General features: G+C 43.7%; 1 protein-coding gene across 5 annotated transcripts in view; it reads right to left on the reverse strand.

The window, feature by feature from the left end:
- ATP7B (ATPase copper transporting beta) overlaps window positions 1-19930 on the reverse strand; it is a 535606-nt gene that overhangs the window by 120310 nt on the left and 395366 nt on the right. For all 5 annotated transcript variants that reach the window (XM_078657262.1, XM_078657264.1, XM_078657263.1 and 2 more), the window contains 2 exons: window positions 3639-3793; window positions 17-151 (listed from right to left, as the gene is read on the reverse strand). In XM_078657262.1, coding sequence (XP_078513388.1) covers window positions 17-151; window positions 3639-3793 — 290 coding nt within the window. The remainder of the gene's footprint in view (window positions 1-16; window positions 152-3638; window positions 3794-19930) is intronic.

The following is a 19930-nucleotide window of genomic DNA, read 5'->3' on the forward strand; positions in this document are numbered from 1 at the left end:
TCTAGGAAGCACTTACAGGGAAGTATTTTGCAATGATGTCAAAATGTACAAATCCGACTATGGTCCAGGCAATCAAAGTCCCTGCTGAAATTAGTATGATGAATGGAACAAAATAGCCACTTATTTTGTCTGCCAGTTGCTGGATTGGAGCCTGTACAAGGAAAAACGTATACATGTCATGAAGTGCGAGTAACTGATGGGAAGAAAGGAAGGTTGAAAAATACACAAGGCAAAAATATATAATAAAAAAAAGTGGGAGAAAGATAAATAAGAAAAAGAGAGCAGACGATAGAGAAAAGGGGAGACTGACTAACCTGAAAAAGAAAGTAATGAGTGAACGTGTAAGACAAAAATAGAGCAAGAAATAGAATTAACAAAACAGAATAATAAAGATGGAGAAATAAGGGTTCAAAAAAGGAAATTAAATGAAAAAGGTAAAGGGACAAGAAGCAAAAGATCACTTAAGAGAATTTTCAGGTGCTATTTTTGAACAGCTTAAAGTTGCAATAAAGTAGCACCAACATTCACAGTAGCCAAAATGTAAACCCTAAATAAATGGATCGTATGAGCATCTACACACTGAGGGGCTTATTTAAAAGCCTCTTGCGCCACCCGTACGTCACTTTTTCCATGTTAAAAATTAGGTAAAAGTGACGCAAGGCGCTTGTAAATAAGCCCCTGAGTGACGAGATATATGTGCAACAATAAAGCGGATAATGCCGTTTGGATGGATATGTTTATGCGCATGTGTGAGTCTGTGGGATGCTTCTTGCTCAATTACTGCAAGCCAGTGTTACTGTTTTGTTCTTCGATTTGAGATATCCAGAAACAAGTGGGCTAATAAATATATCTTACTGCCTGATCTGTGCCTATCTCTGCTCCACGATTATCATATGTGCACTTTTAGCTACAGCCAACAGCAAACTGTGCTAAAGCATGAAGAACTAGCCAAGGCAGTAAAAAAGCTTCATTACCTTCAGGATGACAGGGGTAATCGGCAAGTTCAATTTTATTTTACACTGTTAGGCCGTGTCTGTGGGATTTTGTTTCTATTTGAGGACCTCTAACTATTGATATTTACCAAACATTTGGGTAGGTCTTTATGTTTTGTAAACTAGTTTGGGGACTGTGTAAAAGGTGCCCAAGAGACTTTAACTTTGTATTCTGTGCAGTATGCACTGTTATAGTACATTCTCCATCTTGGGGAAAAGAACATGTACGGCTACAGGTTTTCATTAAATGTGCCCACAGTGTTTTGCATAGGTGATGCTGCCAAGTCTCAAACCTTTTGCTTATCCTGCAGCCCTTGCTAGAAAACTACTACTGTACTGTCCAAAGCTTGTACACTAAACTCATTTTTTTTAAGAGTTAATATATGCACTGAAATCAGTGCAATTCCATCAGCTCATGGGCCTTTTACATGGCACATGGACACTCAACATTCTCATGATGTAGCCACTGATCCTTCTGTAGGAGGGAATGCAGATCCCATATGCATGCTTTTTAGACCACCACAATGTAAACTTAAGAACATGAATGGTGGGATTTGTGTTTTATGACAGGATATTGAATCTGTAGGCATCCATATAAACAGTGATCTTTGTTGCTACAAGCCTGATAACTGAGCTTTCAGAAAGCAATGCTCAGTTCCAATCTCAGTAAAGGAGAATGGAATCATGGACTGAACTGCTGCGATTTTGCCAGTGGCGTAGCTAAGCCTTTTGCCGAACCGTGGCGGTGCCAGCCTTTGCCGCCCTGTGACGGCCGTAAAAGCGGGGTGAGGCTGGCGATCGAATCCTGCAGTTGCCGTCCCTCACAGCCGCAGGTAAGAGCAGGGGGAGGCTGACACCCCCGAAACCTATGCCGCCCGGGGCAGACCGCCACCCCTATGCTACGCCATTTGAGTTTGCCTGCAAACCTGCTGGCCCCTACATAGCAACATGCAGTGAACAGTGAGCTGAAACCATATGATGAGAACCATGCTCCCAAAATGGGAGTGGAAGTAAGTCCTATGGGTCCAGGGACCTTGCAGGTGTCCATATGGACATAATAAGTGGCATAGCATTAGGTGTGAGTGGAAATTAAATTTAGCTGGCATAATTTGTCATTTGGGGAATTTTGCGTTATGCTTATGTGAAATTCCTGAAATTACAACATTACTCCATTTCACATAATTATGTGCTTTCGCTGTAAAAGTTTATTATGAATGTGCAATATGCAGTAACAATTTACAGCAAATCCACAGGAACAATAAAATGAGAGCATCTGTTTTCACTGTGCTTTTATCTATGTCAACAATTGATGCGAGGTTGCATTTCATAATACATTATAGCACAAAATGACAGGTTTCAGGTAATTTAATGAAGCATAATTTGACACACTGTTGCTAAAACCTCACTTAATAAAGTGGAAGACTATAAAGCACACACCCTTACTTGGCATGGGCCAAGTTGTCAGTCCATGAGCATCCATCATAGAAACATTCTTAAAGGCAGGGGCTGCATTTCTTTTCCCCTTGGTGGTGTTTTATTGGCTATAATCGGTTTTAACTGAAACTGGAAATCATAATTATAAATTAACTGTTATGTCTCAGGCCTTCAAATTATACTGAGCCCTAGACAAACTCTGTATATATGCTGACTGACTGTTTCATAGTTGTTCGTCCTCTCTGTCTTTGTGGTCACCTTCCTTCTACAGCTACCCTAATACTCTCTCTCTTCATTCTTCTCGTAGCTCTCTTCTTCCTTTGTGCTCTGGGATAGCCAGTAGGCAATATGTAAACAGTTTATTAAACTCCTAAGATTCATTAATTAATCATTCAGATACTGGCTTCCTCCACAGGATTATTAATTGTTACTTTCTGCGAACCCGTATGCAGACATAGTTTGTTTTGCTGTAGATCAGTTTGCATGATAATGCTATTTGAAACATACATACATAAATATAAAATTCATGGTGGAAAGAAAATTGAGAATATACCAGGAAGCAGTTGCAAAGGGTTGGGTGCCATAGTTGGTTTAGAGATAGACAATGATGGCCAAAAGGGAAGGGGCAAAAACCTCAATCCCAGACAAGGGGTAGGTATGTGGCAATAGCTGCATGTGTCAGAGGGCACACTAAGCAAGATTATGACCATGTATTTTAAGAATGTCCCTAATAAGCACATCTGTTGGCCCAAAAAATAGTACTGCGTTCATTAGGAAACAATAGGTATGTAGTATCCTGCATATGTGTTGTAGGGTGTTTTACCTCCACTGCTCAGCCAGTGCCTGTGCTCTGACTCATTGGACTGTTGGAGTCTGATTATGACTTGGAATGTTGGGACTGAGAGAGGCAGAGTGACAGGTTGGTCATGGGCTGAGCAGCTGACAGGCAGCTCCTACTGGGGCTCTGATCTACCACTTATCTACTTGACGTCCTGTACCTTACTACTTGTTAACTACATGAAATAAATCATCTTGAATTACTACCTTCTGTGTTGACCTTCCTCACTACAAGGTACCTCTCCTTTCAAGAGCTCCATACATTTGTGAGTGAACCGTTTGAACTGCTGTTTATTAAACTGTTGTGAGTCTGAGCTCACCTGTCACTGGCCACCGTTCATGAAAGTAAGTAATATGCTATGTATATTTTCTCACCTTTGACATTTGTGCTTCTTCAACCAATTTCACAATTTGAGCCAGGGTGGTGTCAGATCCAACATGAGTTGCTTCAACGAGTACTGAGCCGTGTGCATTGATTGAACCGGCAATCACTGTGCTCCCTGGCTTTTTAGTTACAGGCATTGGTTCTCCTATAAAGAAGATATGAATGAAACAATTTAAAAACATAGCTCCTAAAAATGCCAACCATTCACCTCTTCGCTTTTACGCATGCAAACATTTGTAAGGATTGGTCACCCATCTGAGTCTTGACCTATTTTTCTATGACCAATTTCTTCCCCCTTCCTTTAGTTTCACTTAAAAACTCTTACTGCTCTCATTAGCCCTGTGGCTGCCTACCGAACTACAAATGTGTAAACTTAATCTCTACGTTTTGAAGACATTTTATCAAATCAATTTTCCAAATCATTGGCACATAAGTTATCTTGCGATAACCAAGAAGTGAGGAACTGACTTGTCTGTTATTAGGAACCAGGACCGGCAACAGTTTCAACACTGTTTTGGGATTCATTTTCTAGGCCCTTCTGCACGTGCCGCTACACATGCCGTTGTGTATAAATGGTCTGATGAAGAGAAAAATGACTTTGTTCCCAATGCAAAAGAAGCCCTGAACCCTACACTGTGTTAAAGAACCTGGTGAGTGAAAATATTTTTGTTTACATGGGTAATTGTGTGAGGGAGGTGCTACTGCATAGTAGGTGCCAATAAAAACGAAACGTTGGCCATTTATCTTTATTCATGCTAGTAAAGAATACGTGTCCTGTATTTTTCTGCTATGAATGCCCTCAGATTAGTGGAGGTGGGGTGGTGGGTGTAGTGATTGCATGCACTGTTCCAGCTGTAAGTCCTCAAGGGGTAGCCAAGAAGACTTTGATGATGTTGGTGGACATTGAACTCCATGAGTTTATTGGTGAGTCTTCAGCTACCTTTGATGCACGAAGAAACAATCATCATAATCTGAAGGGATCCAAAGCAGGGACCAAGTATTGAGAGCATGGATGACAAAAAGATAATCAAAGGCAAGAAGAGGCAAAGACAACATGAAAGAACATGAATAGAAACCTGAAGGGTGATCTTTCAGGTGACTGTCATTCAAGGCTAACCTACAAGTTGAGCAACAAGGTAGGGTAGATGCATTCACCAATTCTTAGACATATCTTTGAGCTACACTTGGAACAAGAGTGAGACTTCTTATCTCGTCTTCTCAACTTTACAGCTTTTGTGATCCTGGCCAAATGAGTATGTATAGTGTGCCTCAGTAATCTTCTAGCCATAGACACCAAAAATGACAAGATAACTTGAGCAATCCAGAGTATGGCCAGGCAACTCGCTTACAACAATTCCCCAAATTGTAATACATCTAGAAGAGGATTCAAACTCGTAATACAGCACATATGCACCGATAATGTATTTTATGTACAAAGCATAATAAAACTGCATGCCCCTCAGGCAAATATGTGCCCCACAGGATATACAAAACCCATCTGATAATAGTGACCTTTTCACATTGAATAAATGTTGATACAGAACCATAAGATGGAAAAAGTAATAAGTTTTAATTTCTATGTCACAACAATCCAGGAATCTGCTACCTGTAGCCACTTATTCTGACAAGATATACCTGTACACCCAGAAAAAACTGAAGATATAGTTGTTTGGGAAGCCTATTTGGTGAGCTTGCATACCTAACACTGAATCTCACAGTGCCACAAGTCCTTTGTAGCATTTGGGTGATCCACAAATTTTCATTCATTCATTCACATAATGCCTGTCACTGTCGCTATGCCATTTAACAGCCCATCAGAAGTTTATGTGCTGCTAAATATATGATGCCGGCTGCGTTATTCCAGTATGGCAGGATGCTTTACAAAATGTCAGCCAAGTATGTCAAATCACTAATGGTCAACAAGTTCAGAGCTTCCCATTATAATTATAGGCCACTCACTGTGTTTGAGGGCTGCTCAATATGTCAAGTATATTGTTCAGGGCACTAGCACAGGTGCTGGTCAAATATTGTGGAAGTTCTGGCATCAGATACTGCTATGATGCCATTGTCTATATTGGTTTCGAGTAAACATCAAAGAGTGCTTTGGAAGACTCTGACTTTCTCGGCAATTATGTATGTCATCACTGCCGTACCAGAAACCACTGGTGGACCATGTTTTGATCGCAAAATGTCTGAACAAAAGAATACATTTTGGAACAGCATTCTTGACGTAACACAATCTAAATAGCCTCATTAACACAGTGTGAGTGCTACACAGTCCTTGAACCGCTGTCTCAATTGGGGTGATCTGTGTGGTTCCTCTGGTAACCCCACCATCCTTAATGTGAATAGTAATAAATAGCAAACTTTATTATTACTTGAGTAAGCAATCTGGAAATTAATTAAAAACAGTTAATAAATTATGGGAGAGTGAGGGGACCCAGATGCTGCATCTAACTCAGACTTGTATTTTCAAGGGAAGTTTGGGAACCAATCATGCATATTTACATAGCCAAATATGTGCTGCTTCAGGGATCTGAAGAACAGAGTACCATAGGGTCACAAGTGGATAGGTAAACATTAATGGGCTATTCACAAAGGTAAATTTAAATGTGAGTAACTCCTAATGTTTAAATTGACTCTTACAGTTTGTAGTAACTGTTCTACTTTTGGCTATTCCCATATTCCAAGTGTAAAATTACTTCAAAATGCATACCTTCATGTTCCCAACCCTTGAAGCAGGGGGTGGAGTCTGAAAAATATCAACTATGACCGTAAAGTTACACTAGTGTTAAATTTACAACCATATTTTAAAATCAGCATATATAGACCTCTTTAAATGGGGTGATGATCTCCCTAGGATAAACTACACAGAAATTCATAAAAGTGTACTTATCAAGCATTAAATTTTTTTAATGTTAAATATTAATGTCCATTAACCCGAGATATTTATATTAAATGTAGAGTTAGATGAGGATTATTTTTAAATAGTATATTTAAAAACTCCTACTATCACGAACATAAATGTATGTACATGTAAGTAAATTAATCTATTTTAGCATTACTTCCTATGGGGTTTTATTTTTAAGTCCCTGTCTCCATTATTTTCTATGGGATGGTGTTCTGGTAACAGTGCTAGGCTATGCCTGGTGCTGGACTTACTCAGTGCCAGGGCTGGAACACATTTCCTACTGGTTTAGTCCTTTCTGGCTGAGGTAACAATAGAAGTGTGGTTTGTATATAACAATGCTCTTACTATTTTGTGACGGGTGCATGTTTTGTTCTACATCCGCCACACGTGAGCCCAACTATGGAAGTGATCAGCTTTTAACGTACTCTCCGCCTCATGTCAACTTTGATATTCCTCTATCTGGGAACAGTTTGTCCCCAATGGCCGCTTTAAATTAATTCTCCGTCGACGTGGTTTGAGCTACGGTTGTGCTTAGATTTGTGTGGAAAAATTTTGCAACTTCTGTTGAAAAAATCCTTTCAGACCTGGATACGAATTTTGGTGACCTGTCTCTATCCTGATCCTTAACTGGTCCCAGACTCATTTGTACCTATCCCTAGACTTACCGGTTGTTGAGCTGGTTCTCAACATGGTGTGTTTTCTATTGTTGGAAACGCTTATATGTTTTTATTCTGTGTCCCACACTGTGTAAACTGTGCCGCCCTGATGAAGGTGTAGCCCACATTGGGCCATACACCGAAACGCGCGTTGGCGCTAAATTAATCTTGTGTATTTGGATCCTACCATCATTTACAACTGGGAGAATATGCCAAAATCCTTCATCCTTATACTGTTTGGCTATATAGTATCGTTGAGTGTATGTTTGAATGTATGAATAGTATCACTGTCTGAATGTGTCCGAGTGCATAGTGATGCATGTGTGTGCATATTTTTGTGGAATTTTGAATGGGTGTTAGATTTGAATGTGGTTTGTGGGACCCAGTTTATTGATTTTGCAATATTTATGTATATTTTCATTCCTGTTTTCTCTATCAATCATGTTAATTCAATGAATCTTTATTATGATAATAAAAATATGTTTATAAAATAAATTTTGTTATTAATAATTTTCTGCAGGATCCTTATCTATTTTGACTGTTTGTGTCAGCCCTGTTGTTCCTCATTATGTGTTGACCCTACATGGGGCACCCTATATCCTATCCATAGGCAGGTAGATCCTTTCCTTATTGGTTTGTCTATTTCCCCACCTGCTCCTCCCTTAATTCATCCTTACTCCTACTGTAAAGCGATACTAAAGGGGATGATGGACAAAGCGTTTGAGCAAATCAAACACTCACCCCCAGTCAACTGATCTGGGTTTAATCCATCACCATTCTTTAGCCCACTCAGCCACCCCAGTTCAGACATGGCCATATGCAAATCAGTCTGACCCTGTGCCTCATGGGAACAGTCCAGCCCGAACTGCCAAGCCATGTCTTCCCTGGACCGGAAACAAGCATTCTGGGACCGGTTTCGGATTCATAATACTCATCAGCCAGGCTATCTTGAATCCGGTGGCCAAGTGAGCAAGGGACTCACGTCTGAGCATACCCTGCCACACTTAGGGTGAACAAAGCGATTCAAAAGGGGATGATGGACGGAGCGTTTGAGCAAATCAAACACTCACCCCCAGTCAACTGATCTGGGTTTAATCCATCACCATTCTTTAGCCCACTCAAACGATGGATTTAGGCCCTGATCTCTGTACTGGGGTGAATGTATGACATTGTTCTGCATTCTGTCCATCACCTGTTGTTTTTGCATTTATCACCCCGAGTGGGATGGGTACGCTCAGACGTGAGTCCCATACTCTCCACACCACTGGAGTCAAGCTATCCTGTCTGAGGACGGCTGATAGCCAGAAACCGGTCCTAGGATGCTTGATTCCAGTCCAGGAAAGACATGGCTTGGCAGTTCGGGCTGGACTGTTCCCATGAGGCACAGGGTCAAGGCTGATTTGCATATGGCTATGTCTGAACTTGGGTGGTGTGGAGTGCAAAAAAACGATGGATTTAGGCCCTGATCTCTGTACTGGGGTGAATGGATGACATTGTTCTGCATTCTGTCCATCGCCTGTTGTTTTTGCATTTATCACCCCGAGTGGGATGGGTATGCTCAGAGGTGAGTCCCATGCTCTCCACACCACTGGAGTCAAGCTATCCTGGCTAAAGACGGCTGATAGCCAGAAACCGGTCCTAGGATGCTTGATTCCAGTCCCGGAAAGACATGGCTTCGCAGTTCGGGCTGGACTGTTCCCATGAGGCACAGGGTGAAGGCTGACTTGCATATGGCCATGTCTGAACTGGGGTCGTGTGGAGTGCACAAAAACAACGATGGATTTAGGCCCTGATCTCTGTACTGGGGTGAATGTATGACATTGTTCTGCATTCTGTCCATCACCTGTTGTTTTTGCATTTATCACCCCGAGTGGGATGGGTATGCTCAGACGTGAGTCCCATGCTCTCCACACCACTGGAGTCAAGCTATCCTGGCTGAAGACGGCTGATAGCCAGAAACCGGTCCTAGGATGCTTGATTCCGGTCCAGGAAAGACATGGCTTGGCAGTTCGGGCTGGACTGTTCCCATGAGGCACAGGGTCAAGGCTGATTTGCATATGGCCATGTCTGAACTGGGGTGGTGTGGAGTGCAAAAAAACAATGGATTTAGGCCCTGATCTCTGTACTGGGGTGAATGTATGACATTGTTCTGCATTCTGTCCATCACCTGTTGTTTTTGCATTTACTCCTACTGTAAGACATCACATTTAATAAATATTTTCCATTTTCCAGTCACTCCCCCATCCTTCCCACATTTGTTACTAAAACGTAGACATATGGGTGCAGAAATCTCCAAAGTTGAGGTGGAGATCTCCACAAATAAAAAATAGGAGAGGCAAAGGTATAGACTTCCACATATAGATTTGTGAGGAGTATTTTGTAGTACATGAGTACTAGTATTGGAAGACTACTAAACGTATTACAAAATGCAGCTAATGAATACGCTCTTATGTTTTTAGCATTATCTTTTGTGCATTATTTTTGGGGGATTATGCCATACATCTAGTCTTAAAAATCTGTATTTGTCATTCTTTGCACAAACACCAGTTATCTTGAACTGTTTTGAGGCATCTTCCAGTGTTGTGCTTTGTTGTCTTGTACAAGGAGGTGAGAGGGGCATAATACACATTAAAACAAACAACCCTCACAGTCCTCTCTGAAGCCTCAGGAGCAGATCAAGTCAGTGATCAGCCGTCTCAGTGAAAATGCTGCATTTCCAAGTGAATCTCAGCTCAAGGGTACAAAGGCACATCCCAGATTCCCGAAAGCCATCATCTCCCACAGGAGAATCCAGTAAAGGAGAAAACTGTGGCAGACCTTGGAAGGTACACAAGTCCATTGCTCTGGAGAACTAGAGAAAGATGGGGGAATCCATACATCAGACACGTTTCTGATATATTGCCTGAAGAAGGAATTCTTAATTAGTCAGAATCAGTTTGGCTGTCTGTCTTTACATTCTTTTTTTTTTTTTTTGAAAACCTTTATTGATATCAAAAGAAGACAAATCGAGGCCCACAACCAAGCCGGCCGGCCGCAGTGTATAAAACAGTCAGGAGTCATCAGGCAAATAGTACATATTCAATCAATACAAAGCAGAGGCCGTACAATCGCAATAGGGGAGAAGAAATACAGAAACTAAAGGGCCAAAACACAGGAGTAAATAAGGCTTAATTTTACAATAAGGGGAGAGGACATATGACAGGCACACTTGCAATACGGAGGCATCCGACATCCCGTAATCAACCTCAACAGTAAGAAGGGGGCATGGGGCAAAATATCAGGGGGACAACACAATGCAGTCAAGAAATCAGGATATGTGAGATACAGTCAGCCCCTGAGCATTATCCTCGTAACACGCCCGCCACCCGGGACACTACCAAGCCAGAACAGAGGGATCGGAAGACAATGCATGAAAACCCGCCCGTCACAGTACCCTCTGGGACGCAGGAAGGAAAAAGGGAAGGGGGACTAGGTAGGGGGGGGGGGGGAGAGGAAGGGAAGGAAAATGGAGGGAAGAAAAACCAAACAATAAAAGGGGATAAGGAAATATGAAAAAAGAAGGTAAAAGACACGCCGACACGGCTCCCCGTGGTGGGAGGACAGGAGACAAAAGGATTAGCGGTCCAAGTGGGGCATGGCAATCGGATGGAAGGACAGCCGAAATGTAGCAGGAGGAGTAACAATGCCATACCCCCACCCGAAACACACCATAGGAGGTCGGGACAGACGCGGCCTCACGAAAAAGAGATACAAAAGGGCCATAGAACCAGAAGACAAACAAAAAATAGAACCCAACCCACCCGTCCCACCCTGCACCCCTGTAGAAGGCTACGGCCTACCCTTCAAACAGCGTGCCTGTCGCCCTAAACCAGAACCCGAAATATAGCAAGAAGAAAGAAAGAAAAACGAGACAAAAAGGCCACAAAGGCGGAGAAAGAAAACAGGAGGGAGGAGCAGAATAACTATAATACAAACGGTAGGCCCAGCCCTCCGCCCAACCCGACAAGTACAATCAAAAACAGACCAGGATGACACCTCATCACACGCCACAAAATATTAGGAGAAGGGGACCTCCCACCCCTCTACGATCAGAGACAATTGTGCAACGAAATCGCATACCGGGAATCAAGCAGAAGTCGTACATTTCACCCCCAGCCCTTCCGAGCGACAAACCCCACCCACCACATGGCAATGTACAACCACATACTAAATATGAAGTCAGCATATAATCGAGTGGAATGGTGACTAGCATAGTTACGTGGGGGGTAGATAGATCGACAAGTGAGCAGTAGTCCAAATTGAAAGTATCGATGCATCAACAATCGAAGCACGAGCCATGAGAAACAGGAGTTCAGTTGCGCCACTGGAGCGGGCGAGGTGGTCCCAATTTTAAACACAGGCAAAGTCATCGAAGCAGGCGCAGGAGGAAGTTCGTCCATAATTCCAGGCAACAATGTCGAACAGGGTCGCAGTACAGCATCCGAGTCCCCGGGGTCCGAACCTTGAAAAGCAGGGCGCCCCAAAGTCACCAGCACACTACACGATCTTCGATCAGTGGTGGAGACACTCAGGTCAATCGAGGGGGGTGAGGCAATGGAGGCATCGAAAACAGAAGGCGACAAGAAGAAACGGCCGCCCAAAATGACGGCGGATCGTGGCGGACCCACCGAGACGCCCAGGGCGAGGGAAGCGTGCAGGGATCTGAGGGCTCCCAGGATATCTCTGACCGTCGGCTCACGCCCACCAGATCCGATCCCCACACAATCAGGCAACTCGGGCCCGCCGCCACAGGGTGACTCTCGTTCCAGAGGGCCGGCCGCCATTTCGTGAATCAGCCCAATCGCCGCCCACGAGGACCCCCGGAAATAACAGTTCTCAAATGTAGGACTTTACAAGCGCCGGGGGTCCCAGCAAGGGCGGCTTCGCTGCCAAAAGGATGTCCGCCCAAAACGGGTCTCCGCCCGCACCAGCACCGGTGCCCCAAACAAGCGGAGTCCGGGCCCCGAGGACCAGGGCCGCCGGACAAAGCAGCGGCGGGGGGACCCCCTCTCAGAATCAGGTCCTGGGGCTTCTCACCCACGTCGGCCACGCGACCACCAGGGCAGGTCCGGGTCAGGATCGCCGGGATCTTCGCGCATCGGCTCCCAACACTGGTTCTCGCTCTCGGCCGGGGCCGAGAGCCGTCGGATCCCACCGGCCAGGTCCCGGTCCAAGTCTCGCAGAGGCCCCGATCTCTCGGAGGCCAGAACTCCGGAGCCACTGCACGTCGGGACCCCGGGGTCAGATGGTAAGTACAAACAAGCCGTAATGTTTCCAATTCCCCAAAAGTGTGCCGTCCCGGGACAGGATAAAAGACAGGATAGGCAGTCAGGATGGAGGGCTGCGGGAGCCGAGCTAAAGGGCGACCATCACGGCCGCGAGCTAGGCTCCTCCTGTCTTTACATTCTTGATTTCAGAAATGCACCACAAATTACATGGTTGCTACCATTACTTTGTAGGTTTAATTGGTTTCCAGCAAAAGGTTTGCACCAATCCTTTAGAATTCAATCAAGTGTAAAATAGACATGAACTGCTACCAGGGCATATACCCCATTTGAGAAGTTGGCACGCTCCCTCGGGGGACTGAAACGGCTCATCTCCCAGATCTACAACATATTGCAACACCCCGTCGCTCTGCCTGCACATCCCTATCAGAGGCAGTGGCAGTCGGTGACTGGCGCTGATATCACGCCATCTCAATGGACTCGGCTCTGGAATGACATCCCCAAAACCTACCGCAGCATCCCGCAGAGGGAAAACGCGTACAAGATGCTAACACAATGGTACTACACTCCCCTGAGACTCAGCAAAATGTTCCCCACTTCCTCGCCGCTGTGCTGGAGGTGTGGCACTGCGACTGGTGACTTCGTACACATCTGGTGGTCGTGCCCTACCCTAGCTGTCTTTTGGAAGGAGGTCCTTAGTCACATTAAGAAGGTGTTGGGTTTTCCCCTCCCTGAAGAGGTTTGCACACTCCTGCTGGGCATTCGACCCCCCACACTTAGGGCCCTCACGCGCAGCGACTGGATCCTCACCCTTCACATGTTAGGTGCTGCCAGGCAACTCATTGCTCTGTACTGGAAGCGGGCTGAGGCACCGCCGATAGCATCCTGGTTCGTGCGCCTCTGGCAAGTCCTGACTATGGAGCTACTCACGGCGCGGATACAATCAAGGGGGATACGCTTCAAGGCAGTGTGGGAACCTCTCGTGCGATACCTGTGCTCCATCAGCTATGCCCGCCACATGCCTCCCAGGCTCCGCGCCCTGCAATTGTTTGAGGATGCACTCATCCCTGCTGACCCGAGCAGGCTAGGCGCTTAGTCACTTCCCCCAGTGCCGATTTGCGTTTTCCACCCCATATTGGCGACTGCAGACGCACCCCCCAGACCCCTCTCCACCTCGCTACTGCTCACTCCTCTTCTGACTTTTCTTCTTTCCTACTTGCCACTCTGGCTTCCGCCCCTCTTTGGGGCAGTTCGGTCCCTGTTGGGCCTTTGAAAATGTGGCACCACTGCTCTCCCTCACATACGCGCCTCCCCCGCGCAACGACGCATTGCCATCATATGGCCGCCTCTTGCTATACTCTCCCCTAAGCCACGCGGCCGGCCCCTCCGGGGGTTGTAGGCAGAGCGCTGTGTTAATGGTTCCACCTCCCCTGGTTAGTACTACCTACTGGCTTTTTTTCTGCGCGGCCGGCCCTGAAATGGGGTTGTAGGCTTATCGCTGTGTTCACAATAAAAAACAGATTTGAACAAAATAGACATGAACTTCTTGAAGGTGTTTTTCTGTTTCGTTAAAAGGTTTAGAAATCCTTGGCGCTAATGCTTCTATCTAATTTAGGTGCATTCATTTTTTAAAGGATTTTTTTAAAGCCAACACACTTTACTTTTGGAGTATTAAACAAAGATATGAAAGGTCTACCTAATACAAATGAAAAAGTTACATACTTTCAGTAATGTTCTTTCTGACGGATACAGGACCTCCCGTACATGCCTTGATTTTCCTTTCTCAGGCACCAGACTAAATATGAAAACTTTTTCACAGCTACCTATATCACCCACGCTAGGTGACAGTCCTTGACATCACATACAGGGCTGTGCAACTCAGAAAACGTATTGTTCCACCAACATAAAATAAACCCTTGTGTTAGTGATCCAAATGCATCCCTATTCTGGTCAAGGACAAGGAGTGAAAAATAAATCAATAAAATACGATATTTTCAAGAAGGGAGGGGAATCTGCAGTCATGCCTGTCTGTATACATCAGAAAGAACCGTACCGAGATAAGCGTCAATTTCTGAGGATGCAGACCCGCTGAACATCCCTGCCATCCCTGAATCCCTAGACTGGTGAGCAGAGATAGATGGGCTGCCAATGAGAGGACTATGGTGAGCAACAGGGAAAGGTAGACGGAGAAATACCAGACTGGAGCTCGCTCCCAGATGTAACTGTCTTAGTCAAGGGATGGTGTCAATGTTACAAAGAGAGTTTGCTCTCACCGGCTAGAAAACACAGCACCAGTGAGTCTATTGCATCAACTGGAAAGAAGACGTGAACACATATAAAGGTACAAGCTTACTGGTTTCTGCAGCGGATGTTACTGTTTTGAGCTTCTGGCCAACAGGGAATCTAGCCGAGAGACTCATACGATGACACAAGGACACTGGTAAGTATAGTCCGATCTGGTACGTAAATTGAGAGAGTCTATTCAACTAGGGGCATTGCTAGGTAAAGTCTCTAGGCCCTGAATGATCCTAAATGGGGATCTGCCACTGGTGACCTAAACATTGCTGCAAAATGAGGAACGGAGTATGAGAATTCATTCAGTTAGCAGTGTTCCCGATCTCATGAATTTCCACTAACCTGACGCCCACTATTTCCAGTCCGACCATGATACGTTGCCTGTGTTTGACCTGAATCCTTACAGGTAAATATCTTGTTCTTCTAATGTATACTTGCTCCTGAGCTTCCTTGATTGCACAGATTGTCACATCATCAAACAGGAGAAGGGTTCAGGAACAAGACAGGCAACATTACACAAGCAAGGAGTGCAGCACTGCCCTACTGAACTGACATTGATCTTTCTCCTTACAAAACAAGCAATAATACCTAGCATACCTAGCAAAAGAATGCACTGGGCCCAATCTCTCATTTTATATGTAGGTTGCACTAGAACTCCTATTAAACGTGAGCTGGTTGTATACGCCCATTGCATTTTATGTATTCATTTATCTGAGTATACATTTTCAATTGCAAATGAATATTGTATTTAATTTTTTAGCACACATATGTTGCTTAACGTTTTTTAGTACACTTTAATAGCCCACCAATTGTTTGTATATGGAATTCAAACAGTCAACAAGGTTTCATATTGTTTAATGTTTGCTTCAGCAATTGTTTATATGCAATGCTGGAACATCTCACTTTGAGGTGGACATGCGCTTTATAAATCGTATTATTATTATTATTTGACTTAAACAGTCAACAAAGTTTCATAGAAGCAGAGTTAGATGAAGGTGTATGGTGATTGTTTTTTAATAACATTCAATAGGAGCCCTGTTCTTTTCTTACCATCTAAAAAACAGTATTCAAACTAAATACAAACAAGTGTAAGTGAGAGAAGGATGTTAATGCATCCAGGTTGCTGAGAGATTGGGCTTTTGCAGACAGGAACTGTGAACACCTTTTCAAAGGCCCCGAGCAGGGACTTTGGCCCACTAGAAAGGCCTTATCGTCTTTTCTTCATTGTTCCACTAAAGTAGGCAGGAGGAAGACAAAGCCAACAAAGAAACTTATACAGGCTCCCTCTGGTGCTAAGATAGAGTTAGTAAGGGCAAGTAGAGTGTGGTTGAAGAACAAATACCCGCATATCCTAAATTACTATTTTAATGTTGCAGTTCTGCTAATATTCCATTTATTGGCTGTTTTTGTTGTTGTTGCAACTACTCTGTTTTTATTGACACTACTTTACACTTAAGATGCACAAGAATAGGATTTTGATTTTAATAAAAGCCATAAAAATATATTTTTTTGTGTGTAAAAGGAGGTAAATGTAAATGTAATGTAATGTAAATGTAAATTGATACTTGTATAGCGCACTACTCACCCGCAAGGGTCTCAAGGCGCTTGTACGAATACCGCTGTGGAACCCATCCTGGCTTTCCCTGTGAGGTGTCCACTCCTGGGCACCCCCAAGGTGGAGGCCAGGCATCCTTAGCGTTGTGGGGGCCGTTGTGGAGATTAAGCAAGCTATTGCCCAGAGTTGCAGAGTGGGACTCCCTGATTGGAATAGGCACCGAGGCGAGAATTATCAGGTCCGTGGAATTTTGAGCCCAAGACCCACCGAGGCAGGGAATTGAACCCTGGTCACGGGCTAGACCTCTGCATCAGGGTCTGCCGCTCTAACCATTGAGCCACACTTCTCCAGGTATGGAACCTACTAACAATAAGAACTCCTGTGAGTTATCCAGGTCTGATCATTGCCAAAAACCATAATCCTCATGTAATGCGCAGTCGGTTTGTGGGTTACCATCTACCAGGTGCTCTGACTCAAGCTGGCATGTTGACTAAGGCTACGCTTCCAGAAGATGTAGGGACACAAAGCCTGGGCTGTATTTGGAATAACCTATTCCGAATACAGCCTAAGCTTTCAGAAAACATATCAGACTGGGCCCATAAACCTACAAAAGCCTGCTTACCCACCAGTCAATAACAGTGCTGAGCTGTCAAAGGAACATTTCAAACTGGTCTTCTTCCTAACAGCCTTATCAAAGTGGTGACAGTGGCATCCAACAAATAAGTAATTATCACATGTAAATGTCTGGGTCCTATGTATGCAGTCTCTCAAAACCTACCTGTGGTTTAACCTATGAAATTCCTCTGTCTCTTTTGAAGGATGAGAAGTATACATGAAGGCAAAGAAATCACCTGTGAATATGAAATTCAGAGTCTTCACCTTAGGCTTAACTCTCATAAATAAAAGTGGAGAAGGAGATAATACTTGCACCTCATTAACCCTCCTATTAGAAGTGATTGCCAATAAGAAGGTGGGCTTACAAGATAAATATCTGAGAGGGCATGAATACAGGAGCCCTAAGGGCTTCCCCGTCAAGAAGGTCAGAGCCTTATTAAAGCTGGACCAACAGAAGGAATCCAATGATATTTATTCTGTGATTCTCAAAGAAAAGAAGCAACAAGAGGCACCTTAAACATAGAATCCCTACAAGGTGAGAACAAACATGCTGAAACAGCTGCAACAAACCTCTTTATCCATGACCATTCAGATCTTTTGTAGCCACAGAGGCCACAAAAAGCTTACAAATGATCTATGCCTCTCTCTCTACACATTTCTCTATACACAATGATGAATAGGTGCACACCTACTGGAATACACTGCCATAATAGAGGGATGCCGAAGGAGATAACTACCTTATGAACCCTTTTTGGGGTAAGAACTTAATGTAAACTTCTAAAGTTTCAAACATGAGGTTTTAAATTCTTGAAACAGGGGTGAAGATTCTCTACCTCTCCCTGAAACAAAAGGTTCTTAATAAAAGAAAGCCAGATCAAAGGACAGATACTAAGTTGAAAATATTTCAAATGTCATGGACCCCTTGCCCCAACAGGAGCCACCAAGCTTTCTGAGCTTCATAGAACCACATTTTATGCATCACCCTTGGCAGAAGATGTACTGGATGAAAGGCATAATGCAGTGGGAAAACCCAGTCTGTCACTAGAGCACCTCTACAGAGTGAACTTTCATGAAGTAAGAGAAGTGCCATTTCTTGTTTGAAGACATCAGAAACAAATCAATCACTGAGAACCCCTAGATTCGATACACTCGTAAACGAACCTCTGAATGAAACTTACATTCATGATTGACTGATGACATATTGTTTAAATAATCGTCCTTCACATTGTCCTTCCCCTCTAGATGAACTGCTGATAGGCCAATTCCTCCATTGGCATCCCACAACTACATCTCCATTGCCTCTCGACACAATGAGTGAGAGTCTAGTCCACAATGCTTGTTCAAGTAATGCATCTCACAAGTATTGCCTGTAAGAATCTAGACCTCCTTTCTCAGGTTCAAGTACCGAAAATTGCAAGAGACCATCAGACCTAGCATCCTTAGCACTGCCTTTACTAATTGTGTTTGGTGCTATCAGAACTTTTCTAACTTAGAGGCAATGCTGAGAAATTAATGAAACATCTTTGTGAGTGAAGTATCCAAAACACCCCCTATCAATTGATGCCACCAAGTTGAAATCAGGTGATATGTTTTGTAGTTCACTGAAAATCCCAGCTTGTATAAAAGGGCAATAGTACTTGAAAGATTATGCAACAGCATATTCTGTACACTAGCCACAAGAAGCCATTTGTCAGAGGAGATGAGCTACCACCACAGATACACTCAAGGGGTGAACCCAAACCAAAAGGATGAATAGCAAATTGGAAATGTTGATCTGCTTCAGTAAATCTCAGATACGTTCTTTGACCCTGAGCAATTGGAATATGGCAATACTCATCTTGCAGATTCATTAAGACTAAATAGTCTTGATCTCTAGAGCCAAGTCAATATGAAGAAGAGTAACCATGACCATCATGAACTTCTATTTCCTGAGAGACTTGTTGAGAAACACCATATCAAATGGGTCTCATTCATCTCTGGATTTCCTGTCCAATGGCTCAAAAACTCTGGCTATCCACTTTCAATTGCCATCTTACGATGCATGACAGTGAAGTATTCTTAGCAGGAGAGTTTGACAAAGAAGTGAGAAAGCTGTTGCTGCATTTGATTTATGCCGAACTGATGTCCATCAACCTCACAAATTCCAGTAAGGATGGTGAACCTTTTTAGCTGGAGAGGACAAACCCAACACTCCTACTTTGTCCTTTAATTGCTTCACCCTTTCTAGCCTAGCAGATGCATATCGTTTGCTCCAAACAAATAATTTCCCTAAAAGGGCATGCCCAACAACTGTAATTAGACAACCCCAGAAAAAAAACTGTAGTTTGCAATCATTGAGAACTACCACACAGGAATTTCCAGCCACATAGCACGAGCCACTGAGGCAACCATATCCAATCCACACTACATGGACTGTTGAAATGACCCAGAAGCCACAAGCACTGGGTGAGGATCCGTGACCAACGTCAGTGGAAGGCACTTGTTGCAGGGCTTATAGTCGTCTATAGGCAGGACATAACTTCAAAAAAGGTGTAGGAAAAAAACAAGAAAACTCAGCATCTTGGATCCTGCATTGATGAATACATTAAAAAAGTATCTGGGTCCCCAAAGACAGGTGCCCTTTAAGTAGGTGGGGCTCTAAGTCCAGCATAGTCACATGACTCCATCTATGACTTCGTGGGACATCATCCAGAGTCGGTGACATATGTAGCTGTAGAAAAATGTTCAGATCCAGTCTGGCACCTCAGAAGGTTTCATTTCAATCAAGGAAGCGGCAGGAAAGAGGATGCATTAGATGCATTGGGCTTACACATTAGTAATAGAATCATTCTGACCAGAAAATGCAAGATGAATGCAGCACTATAAAATACATTTGGCATTACTAAGGGTTATTTCTTGTTTAATATCACACAACTGTTTATTCTCTGAATATCACAATGTAACTTCTCTATTTCGGTGAGAGCTAGACTTTGTATTACTTCAAAGA

The sequence above is a fragment of the Lissotriton helveticus genome, chromosome 8 (assembly GCF_964261635.1).
Source record: "Lissotriton helveticus chromosome 8, aLisHel1.1, whole genome shotgun sequence".
NCBI lineage: Eukaryota > Metazoa > Chordata > Amphibia > Caudata > Salamandridae > Lissotriton > Lissotriton helveticus.